Source organism: Protopterus annectens, chromosome 8.part0, assembly GCF_019279795.1.
Source record: "Protopterus annectens isolate FY-2018-M chromosome 8.part0, PAN1.0, whole genome shotgun sequence".
Classification (NCBI taxonomy): Eukaryota; Metazoa; Chordata; order Ceratodontiformes; family Protopteridae; genus Protopterus; species Protopterus annectens.
The window spans coordinates 197,672,217-197,684,042 of NC_056741.1; the positions used below are offsets into that span (position 1 = coordinate 197,672,217).

At 38.4% G+C, this 11,826-nt stretch overlaps 1 protein-coding gene across 1 annotated transcript in view; it reads right to left on the reverse strand.

The window, feature by feature from the left end:
* Positions 1-548, reverse strand: part of LOC122807984 (C-type lectin domain family 1 member A-like) — a 369,777-nt gene extending 369,229 nt beyond the window's left edge. Inside the window, exon 1 of the mRNA XM_044079006.1 lies at positions 423-548. Coding sequence (XP_043934941.1) covers positions 423-501 — 79 coding nt within the window. The 5' untranslated portion in view covers positions 502-548. The remainder of the gene's footprint in view (positions 1-422) is intronic.
* Between the last annotated feature and the right edge of the window lie 11,278 nt (positions 549-11,826).

Below are 11,826 nucleotides of genomic sequence, written 5' to 3' on the forward strand. Positions count from 1 at the left end.
TATATAGGAAGTGATTTGATCTCTTTATTTTACTTCAGTTGTTCAATTTCAACCAAAAAATAAATCTTGGCAGTCAACTTTGGAAAGAGAAAGAGATGCTGAGAATAAGAAAACGAAATAAGAAAAGTAAAGAAAGATGCATTTGGCATCTTGAATTGTACTGATGTATTCAGTCACATTATTCATTTCTGATAAATCCAAACAATGTTTATGTAACACTTATTCTGTCATAACATATTTTAATATGCATGTGCTATTTGGTTCTGCCTGTACTTGGAATTATAACAAATATCTCTATTATCTAGCTGTACCTGTTAGCTTTAAAGCTTCTTTATACTTTCAGTTATATTATTTATAAGTAACAAGCTTATAATCACTAACATTTGTTGCAGTTTCATTATTTTGTAAATAATAGGACATACCGCCAGTTTTCTGAAGTGCCTTTTGCCTGTTGTAAATTGATTTTGACTCCCTAGATTCTTTTCCCAGTTTTTCACTCATGTTCGCTGAATTCAACTGATGTTTCACTAATGAGAGACTTGGACTCTTCTGACCTAATTATTTCTACCGGCTAGCAACCTCACAGGAACGTCACATTACTAAGAAATGAGTGTTGTTCAAGGCTTACAGAAAAGTGTAACAGGAAGTCCATCAATAACGTTTTCAGTGAAGAAATGCTTTTCAGATTGTGCAATACATTATAAATAGCACTGCATCTCAGATTATAAGTCCTGTAGAATGACCCACTTATAGGTTGTTCACTAAACAGTAATTCATGATTGTAACTCATCAACATTTTTACATTTGTGAATTAAGAAAATATATTGACGGCTTTCTTTTTAATCTCCCTCAGACCACTGAAAAATGGTCCAGTATAATAAATATAGCCTGGGTAAAAGAGCAATGAAAATGGTGAGTTTGCCTTTGCTCCATAGTCCTCTAAGGAGACGGCTTAGTACTGCAGGGGGTTATTCAGAAAGATATGTAATGCCATGGCACTGCACTAAATCAAGCAGTTAGATTAACTCGATACAGCTGGGAACTAATTAGGCACAAATGATGATCAGAATAACAGTGATATGCAGGAAAAAATAAATGATTGTAACAATATTATATGAGGTCATGGAACTGTTGCTGTTCTCATGCCATCAGTATTCCCATGACCAGTGTGAGAGGCACAAGAAGGCATTTCCAATGTTATGCACACATACATCTATCTATCTATCTATCTATCTATCTATCTATCTATCTATCTATCTGGGTTCCATTCAGAATCTCGAACTACTGAAATCCCGAATTTCAGTAGCCCGAGACTAGAAAGGAGAAAGTGCAGAATACTGAAACCCCAGAAGTGCAAAATTCAAAATCCTGAAGTTCAGAGATTTTGAATTAGCGGTTCTAGTATTGTGGTGTGTGAGTGGGTGGTTGGAGATGTAGGTAAGTGTTTGTGTTTTACAGGTTTTGGGTAGGGGCTTTAGTATGTGTCTGTGTGTTTTGTTAGGGTGATGTGTGTGTGCAAGGAGAATGTAGATTGGTGGTGTTTTTGTGTGTTTGTCTGTGTAGTGCGACCTCGGAGTTAGTATATTTAAGTAGGGGGGTGTGGGGGGTGCAGCTCCCCACATGGGGGATGCAGGGGGGCTTGCTCCCTTGCTTGTATGTAGGGTAGGTGTTTGTGTATGTGTAGGGATGTGTATGTTTGCGTTTGTGTCTGCAGTATGTTGATTGTAGCAGTCGCAATTTTAAATTTCGCACTTCTGGGATTTCAAGTTTATGGATTTTCGACTTTATGGTCTTGAGATACTGAAATTCGGGATTTCAGTATTTTGAGATTATGAAGTGAATCCATCTATCTGCATCTATAGATAGATAGATAGATAGATAGATAGATAGATAGATAGATAGATGGATAGACAAATAGATAGATAGACAGATATGTAGATAGATATATAGATAGATAGATAGATAGATAGATAGATAGATAGATAGATTTGTATATATATAATTTTTGGGGGGGTAGTGACCATTTTAGAGATGAGCATTTCAGTTTAAGATAAGAATGCAGTACAACTGACATGATAAATGTATTGAGACAGAGAGTGGAAAAGAAGCTAGAGATGAGGAAACTGTCTGTACATTGTTAGAAATGTAAAAGCATATGACAAGGTCCCATGAAAACTGATCTGGCCAATCCTATGATGGCTCAAAGTCCCAAAAACATTATAAAACTTCATGCAAACTACATGCAGGAAATCACTGACGAAACTAAAATCAGTGGTTGGGCCCACACAGGACTAGCCAGTAGGAGTGGGTGTCCATTAAGGCTCAGCTATAAGCTCATTCCTCTTCATAATGGTGATAGAGTACATCAGAGGCTGGAGGAAACAAATCAGGAAAGCTCTTGTTTGTAGACAATGTGATACTATAAGCACACTCTGAACAGAAACTTCAACAAATGAGAGGAAACATGAATGCAAAACTGAAGGCACACAGAAAGAAACTGGGTATGGGCAATGCATTGGTCGTGGCAGCAAATAAGCAAATCAGAAAAAGCTAAAAACTGAAATAGAATGAAAAACAGTGGTAAAGGCTAATAACTTCAAGTATCTCTGCAGTGTGTTTGAGGAGAAAAGAAGAGAAGTCTGAATATGGAGGTCAAAGTTAGAATCAGAGATGCTGCAGTAAATAGAATCAAAAGCCTCAAGGTCAATATGTGACAGCTGAATGCCAAAGAAGTTGGAAACTAAGGAATACAAAACAGTAGTGACACTAAGACACCTTGTCAATGTGAAGGAAGAGAAGCTTGAGGTGATGGCAATGAAGTGTCTGTCAGAGGAAGTAGGAGGCACACTGTGGGACAGATGAAGAAAGAAGGGCATCCGAACAGGAGTCAGAGTAGTTCCAAGTACAGAGAAGATCACTAAGAACCGATAATGTTGGCACAGTCATATGTGCACGAAAGCAGAAGATAATTTATTAAAGCAAATTTGCGAGAGACAGGAAGATGACCGGAGGCGATGAGAATGTCCAGCCAAGATGAATATGGACTGCCTGAGAGAAGATCTGAGAGAATTGGCCTTGACTATCAAAGAAGGTAGGAGAGTGGTTCTAAATAGAGAAAGATGGCAGCAGCTTTTGCATATTTACTGATCTATATTTTTTTCTTCTAATCTTCAGTCTTCAGCCTTTTTTTCCTCCTATCTGACTACTAGGATAATACCCATTAAAGCTGCTTGAGGGTCTTCCTCACTGTTCCTCACTGTTCATCTCCACTGCCAGTCTGCTGTACAGCAGGATAGGTGATTTCAGTTCTATTAGCAGCTCAGGCATCTTTTGGAGTCAGCCAATGGAGGAGAAATGACAGGGCATTGTTGACCTTAACAGGAGTATACATGTATGACCATACCTTACCATATCCACAACATAATCACCCCTTCTCCTAATTCCTCACCCCCCCATTACCATCACCTGACTAAATACTGCTACATTAGTTTAAAAAAAACAAATGCTATGAAAAAATCATAAACAATTTTTTAAAACTCATAAGCAACTTAAACATTAATCTTATGAAGGATGGAGACATCCACCCCAACCCTGGCCCATCCACAACAGTAGACCTAAGCACACCACCTAACAACCCAACGTGTACTACCCAGATTGATAGACTTCCAAACTCATTTCTGCTCTGTCATCTCAACATCAGAAGCCTAAACAATAAGATCCATAGCCTACATGGACTATTAGCTGTTCACTCCCTTGATATCCTCTGCCTCAAAGAAACCTGGCTAAAACCAATAACCAAAGATAATGACCCACCCCTTAGACTGGACCGGATCTCCAGGAAAGCTAGTGGGGTGCCTGTACTATAAAAGTCTTCCCTAACAATAACAATTGACACCCAACAGCCACCCCAGTTTGGCAATGCAGAAATTCTCATCACCAAACTAATAATAAAGAAAAATAATTGCAGATACATTGTCTGCATTTATATGCCACCTGGCAAGAATGATAATACTCCAGAAAATATCTTACATTGGCTAGCTTCTAACTATCCCCAAGAAACTATTGTCTTGGGGGACTTTAACATTGATTGGAACACGTGTTCCCTGAAACTCCCTCCACCCACTTAAACCTCCATGGGTTTACTCAGATCATTGCCACCCCCACCAGATTAAGCAAAAACAGAATCAAAGATAGTATCCTTGATTGGATAGTTATTAACAGTCACCCCCAAAAGTACAAGTCAGGTACATTACCCGATGATCTAAGTGATCACTGCCTTACCTATATTATTAGGCTCAAAGCCGACATTCCCAACCAGCCCACCTACAAAACTATAAGAAACATCAGGAACTTTAACCTTGACAACTTCCAAAATGAACTCAAAGCATGTAATTGGACTGTCTTGAAACGACTCACATTACAAGAAGCAGTTACTTCGATACCAGATTTCTGACTATCCCTTAACCACCATGCTCCTACCCGTACCATCCATGTAAAAGCCTCAGTTGCACCGTGGCTATCTAAAGAAACAAAAAACAAAATTAAACTAAGAAATAATGCCTGGGCCAGGTGGCATGTCACCAAAGTCCCATATGGACCAAGTAAGATACTGGCAGCTAAGGAACCAGACCAAAAACAATCTGTCATTTTAGACAAAAAAAAAATCACTACACCCTCCTACAACAAAAATATCAGCTAAAACCTCAAAAGTTCTGGGCTGATATTAACAGTCTTCTCTACCCAGGCCATTCCACCACTCCTAACCCATCAGCTGCCTTTGATAAATCCCCTGTAGAAATTGCAAACAGCTTCAACTCCTTCTTTACTGAAACTATCCAATCTCTAGCTACCCATCTCACTCCATCAGATACAAGCACCAGCTCTGGCACATCTAGCCCTGATCAACCCAGCATCCAACCCACCTTTACCTTTCAAACCATGCCTACCAACCTGATCTGGACCTTACTCAAAAAGCTAAAACCTACTACACTAGCTGCCGACCACCTCCCAGCTGAATATCTTCAAAAGGCAGCTGATGCCATAGCAGTTCCCATTTCTATTCTGATCAACAGATTCATCTCAGAAGGATCCATCCCAGCAATATGGAAAATATCACATATTATACCTCTCCATAAAGGAGGAAGTTCCACAGAATTATCTAACTTTAGACCTATAGCCATTCTTTCACCACTAGCTAAAATCATGGAAAGATGCATACACAAATAAATCATGCACTTTCTTATTCAAAACGGAAAGCTCGTCGACTCTCAGCATGGCTTTAGGCCATTCCACAGTACCACCACGGCTCTTCTGTCTTTCTCTAATGTCATCAATCTTCATCGTAACAACAACAAACTATCTTCAGCACTCTTCCTAGATCTCTCAAAAGCTTTCGATATGGTCAACCATCAGCTACTGCTCAATACCCTACAAACCATCTGTTTAGACCAGTATGCAATACGATGTTTTCACTCCTACCTAAACGGTAGACAGCAGGCTGTCTTATGGGAGAGGAAGCTGTCATCCCAACTTCCTCTAACCCTAGATGTCCCACAAGGGTCCACACTAGGTCCCTTTCTTTACACTATCTTTATTAATGATCTGCACGCCACCATCCCAGGAGCACCTGCATCCAATATGGAGATGACTCAATGCTAATATGTTCCGCCTCTTCTCCTACACAACTTCTAACCCTCACCCAGACCACTTTCAGCACGGTAGAAACATGGCTCACTAATCACCGCCTGCTTCTAAATCCTAACAAAATCAAGCTACTACTTTTCTCCTCCTTCCTTCAACATCAAATCTAGCAAGGATGCCATTATCTCCCCTGATGGCCATACAAAGCTTCTAGGCATAATAATAGATAATAACCTTAAATTTGATAAACATGTCAATCACACTATTAAGTCCATCAACAAAAAACTTGGGTCCCTGTACAGAGCTAAATCTTTCCTCACTCTCCTAGCTAGGGTAGCTATTGTAAGATCACACCTTCTCTCTACCCTTATGTATGCATTTCCTGTACTAACCAACCTATCCAAAACCAATCTCAACAAATTATCAGGATGTTACAATCACATAGCCAGACTCGCTACTGGCATGGCTTTTAGGACACTCTATTGCCAGAACCTCAAAGCACTGGGATGGTAGAGTATCCTACCCTTCTACAGTTCAACCAGCTTATAGTAGTGCATAAAATACTCCATCAACCTGATAACACCTCTGCCCTCAAAAATATTCTCACCCCTCGTAGTGCCCCCAAGCCATTACACTCAGCTGATAAACTAATGATGCTGACCCAGAAATCTAACAACTCTGCAGGCGATGCTATATTTGCCAACTCAACCAGTAAAATCTGGAATCTACTCCCTACTACCATTATCAAGGAAACCTCACTACCCCTATTTAAAAGAGAATTAAAAAATACCTCACATCCCATTGGCTGTGCTCTTGTTCTAAACCTGACTAACAACTTCACTAATACATGTCTTGCTACCCAACCTGCTGTTTAGCCAAGTATCTATGCCTCATAGCTTTTGAATGTCTAAGCATTGTGAATTATGAGATCTGCTTGTATTCTATGTTCACATTTTCTGATACGTCTTTGGGCCAATCAAATGTAAGTCTGCACATTGTGTATATTGATATCTGCCTGAGTTCTTTGTCTATATTTTTCAAAACATGTCTGCCTGAGTTTATCACTCAGCGATGTATATACTTTCTCTTTTTTTGGTATGTGGAGCTTTTCTCCACAGGCCTCTGCTGAAAATGGACATATATCCAGTCGGACTATCCCGGTCAACAAATATAAAATAAATAAATAAATATTTTGTTAGTCCTGGCAGTGATATCACAACCTTGCTGCTGCAGGGGGATAGGTATAAAGGGATATTACTAGGTGTACATGGGGACTTGTCCTCATTGCAGCATTGTATATCCATTAGATGACATGATCCCTGCACACTGGTAAGAGGTAGGTCTTAAAGAGAAAATGTCCAGCAAGCCGCAGAATGACAGTTTCTCATTTCCTGACCCATTCTCATAGTGCATGGTAAGTACATCCCTTAAAACCTGTAAATGGGATAAATGGCCACCCTTCACCATATGTGCAATCATAGCTGTCAACTTCTTAGCACAAAAACCTGGATAAAGCCAAAAATAATGGGGTTACAAAATCCCAAAAATAGGGACAAATGTTAAATATTGCTCTTATAAACTTAGACAGCTGCTAGAACAAAAGGTCTTCTGTTAACATACATTTTCTGAAGGATTTGAAGTCTGAAACTCAAATGCCTGTCATTATTTAGTGAATTCAGTCTTCACTGATTTGCCACAAAAATCAAGAAAATCACAATTTTTATGAGGAACAGACCAAAAATATGAGACAAAAATCTTGGCAGTTGAGAGGTAAGTGTACAATCTATCCTAGATAGGAAATTATCCCAGAGTGAGTCTCACTGGGGAGCCATAGTGGTTTAGGGAGCTCTAAAACTAAGACCATACAGGTGATGTCAATACATACGCCAGATGTCAACAGGAGCAGATAGCAACCCCGCAAAAAAATGTTTCTTTGTGTTGAAGCCTTTTTCATGGTTTGTATCTGCTTACCTCATATCGCACCTTCTCCACTGCTATGTCATTCCTGTCTTACGTAAATAACTGCTATCCTTTGTCCATGCACTGCAGCCCCTTTCTCCTTTTGACAATGTTTCTTTCACGTCATTGTTGTTTTCTGTCTTGATGCTAAGTTCCTGGCATTATTCAGTACGATCTTTTTAGATCCCTACAAGTCTTGTGCGTTCCTTATTTTGCCTTTTTCATCTGTGTTCTCCCACTTCCTGCTCTGATTCATATCCTGCTTCTCTTGCATTTTTACATCTGTACCTTTTCTTTCTCTCGTCTGCCTTCCTTGGTAATTCCGGAACATTATTTCTTGATTTTCTTTTATTTTTCATTCTAATTTATAGCTCTGTTATTCTACAGATTCTCCCCAATAAAAACAATTACATTTTGTACAATAAGGGCATATTTTAATAAAATGTCTTGTTTGGTTTGCCCTTGTAAAGAATTATACAGGCTTCTCTTTGTGCTTTTAAAACTAAATATAGGTTTATAGGTACTCTCTAGGCTGGTGATCTGCATTGACCTTAAGAAGCCTTGCCTTTTATTCTCATGGAAGCATTTAACCATGACATTTTACATATGAATGACCCAGAGGTGGGAACAACACCGATATATTGGAACATTTACCTATTGCCCATATCCATGAGGTATATGGATGCTAATCTGGGGGTGAATTTGAGGTTTTCCATCCATTCATCGCAATCACTTTTGACTAGATTAAGAGAAGCAACTGTTTTATTTGGAGTAGAAGACAGTTCCATAGAAGTGTTACGGTCTGCGATGCATGTTTATCTGTCCAACATTGTCTACTTATGCTGCTAAAGAGATTGAGATCCTTAGAGCATATGTTCACTCTACCACTGGACTTGTGGTTATGAAATGTCTGCCAGGACAGGGACTGTTGAGGCTTCGTAGTTTAGGTAATGGCCATTTCTTAGTAGCCTGTATGATATCAAAAACAGGGGGCAAGATCTCAGAACTGATTTGATCCCTTATGTTAGCATGAAACAAGTGGTGACTGATATGTGCACTGTTTACAAATGTTTCTTTCTTGCCCAGTTTTATGTGACTGTAGGGTTATACAAGTTTGGTGGAGTGTCAGCTTGTTTGTTCTTGCAAAAAAAACATTTACTTTTGCTGTGCCATTACATTAATTTAATGGGCAGCTTTAAAGATTTTACAAGTATGCCACTAAGATGCAGAAGATTGTTTTATGATCTTTCAAAGTAAAAACAGTTATCAATTCATCCAGACTGTGCTTATACTAGGACATACCTGGAAGAACAACTATACCTTCCGGAGTGTGTAGTACAGGGACAAAAGAAAACCAAGCTCATAAAAAAATATTTTATTTATCTGTGTCAGTATGCAGTAGATGAACATAAAGCAGGTTACACAAAAAAATAAACAAATAAGGCAGGCAGTATTGTAATTACAGGTGATTTTCAGGCAGGAGATCAATAAAGGGCAAAATCATATGTGCCTTACTTGATGGTTGCTCTGTCTTTGTGCCGAGTTAAATACTTGCATTTGTGAACAGACCTAAGAACTGCCTGCTTTGAAATTCTCTGCTTGGAAGCTACCGCTGTCCATAACAGAGATGGGTGAGAAGCCTGGTGTAAACTTCCTACCCCCTGTCCACTGGTCTAGATTGCACTTAAACTGGGTAATAGATGAACTGAGTTTCACATGGATAGGAAGTCTGTTCTACAGGCTTAGATCATCCCCCAGCAATCTATAGGAGACTGAGTAGAGTGAAAAGGGTTTAAGGCACTCTGTATTAAGTAGGTTGCTTTAGTTGCTGCATATACCTGGCCAGGTACATACCGAAGCTATATAGGTGTACAAGATATATAATGCGGGTATTTCCAAAATTCACAGAATAAAGTGTACAGTAGGCTACCAGTACTATGGGAAGAAATACATTGAAAACATAACGTTCCTGTTATGCAACAATTGCCATTTTTGTTCAATACTACTGAGTTTGATTACTATATGACTAAAATAAGCTGCATGAATGAAAATATTTTAATAATGTTAATCTCTTCCTCCCTTCCACTTTTCTGTAGCCATCCAAATTCCTGGCACATATTTGTATGATGGGTATATTCAAAAACATGCATTCAGGTGAAATTATCTGCCTAATTCAGACTTGGAATGAGGTAACAAAGGACAGAAATTTCATCCTAAATTTTGTATGAAATTTCTGCGAAATTGTTCTTAATGAAAAATCAGACTGACTACATACAGGTTCTATCACATATATGCTTCCTTTGTCATAATAAATAATTAAATATACTTAAAAACTGCCCTTTGCTCACTGAGTGCCTTCCAACCTTCCACCCAACCTTTCATCCCTTTTGGTACCCTGATAACCCTTAACAACTGCATTAGTAATTATATCCCTGCTTGATAATACATCGGATGGGATAAGAATAAACCACAGTGGTGGAACCATAAAATCAACAAACTATGGTTGAACCATAAAATCAACAAACTATAAATAAACAATAAGTTACTATGCTTCCTCAATTTTTTATTAACAAAATCAGGTTTAATCCAGCTTAAAAAATGTTAAATAAAGAAGTTAAAACAGAACAAACTGAAGATTTATTTAAACCTCACCGTGCTACAAAGACTAAATATTACCAGGAAAAATAAAGATGCTCCAAAGACTATTGTTCCCTTGCTACCAGTGTGACACTGTACTTTCACCCTAACATATCATGAATCCTTTTGTCTAACTACAGCTCAGATTTTAATAAGCCAGTTGATATAGAGGCCTTATTAGAACATTCATCTTGTGACCTGTATATATTATGCAAGAATAAATTATGGCAGCCCTATCTAATGTTAAAACAACAGCTGGAAATACCTGTGGCTGCTTTCTCTCTAGTATTAAACAACATAAAACTTCACAGACCTAGTATATGTTTCCCCCCCAAAAAAAATACCACTGACTTTCTGCATAAAACATGATAGTAAGCCACTATAAAGTGAATCCAAAGCTGAACCAGATATACTCAGAATTACCAACCTTATCAGTATCATCTGCATGAAGATAACTCAAAGGAACATGCTAATTTACTGGTCTTAGACCTATAACAGTATCAGGTTTGTTAATTGTAGAACACACCCACTAAATCTGATCATGTTCCTTGTTATTGTCACGTATCCTTTGGACAAGAGCTTATTGATTCTGCAGTCGACCTAGACATTGCCAAGGCTATCAAGACCAATCGAACCACAAGTATCATATTAAAACTCAGAGATCTTCTTACGTCTACAGTACCCCTTTTCCAAACATTTCAAAGTTCTCCTAGCTCTCCAGAAGAACTCAAGTAATAAGCCAACAGATTAAACCAACAGACACCATCAGCAGGGTGCTGCAGAGGTCAGCACTATGAGTCTTACTTTTTAGCACCTTTAGCAGATGTCCAGTTTGACAGTAACTAAATTTTAGGTCATTAAATTTGATAATGACTGCAAATTTTGCATGAAGACCATTTTCCCAACAGATGCATTAGAACTCCATTTTCAATGGGCTATAACCACTTCTGGTGTGAAAACAAGGATGGGTCTATTATTACAAGCAAATTCTGTAGAATCACATTTAAGACGCAAATAGTTTCAATGACTTTCATTGCAATCTTAAACTGGATACCATTGTAAAAAGGCTTGGGCAGTCATAGACAGACATGTTTCCTTTGAGAAGTAGTTGCCTCAATAAAAAGAAGGTACACAAGATGATGATTAAGTGAGCCTAGGGAAGTTGTTATTCCTCTTTACATGTGACCGTTCTAGCCAGTTCTAGAGTACAATGACCTTACCTCCGTTCATAACAAAAATAACTTGTTTTATTTGAAAGGATACATTGCATCATGTACTGAAAAGCTAATGATCTTGGACTCTGAAGTTACAGTGTGAGAGACTTAAGGAACTGTTTGATTTTGTCTTATATCAGCTGCTGAGAGTAGAGTTGTGCTTCACATTTTGGTCCATGAAAGAAACACTTTTCTTTGAAATACTTCTGGGGCATATCGGGAAAGCACCAATACATGCAAAAGTGAAAAAACTTCTATAAATAATTAAAGCAACTGAGCAATCTCATTGACTGATGTCTTCCTCAAATTTGAAGTAAACTTTCTCCCCCCATGAAGCAATGCTAATCACTATACAGTAGGCATATAGAAGGACACA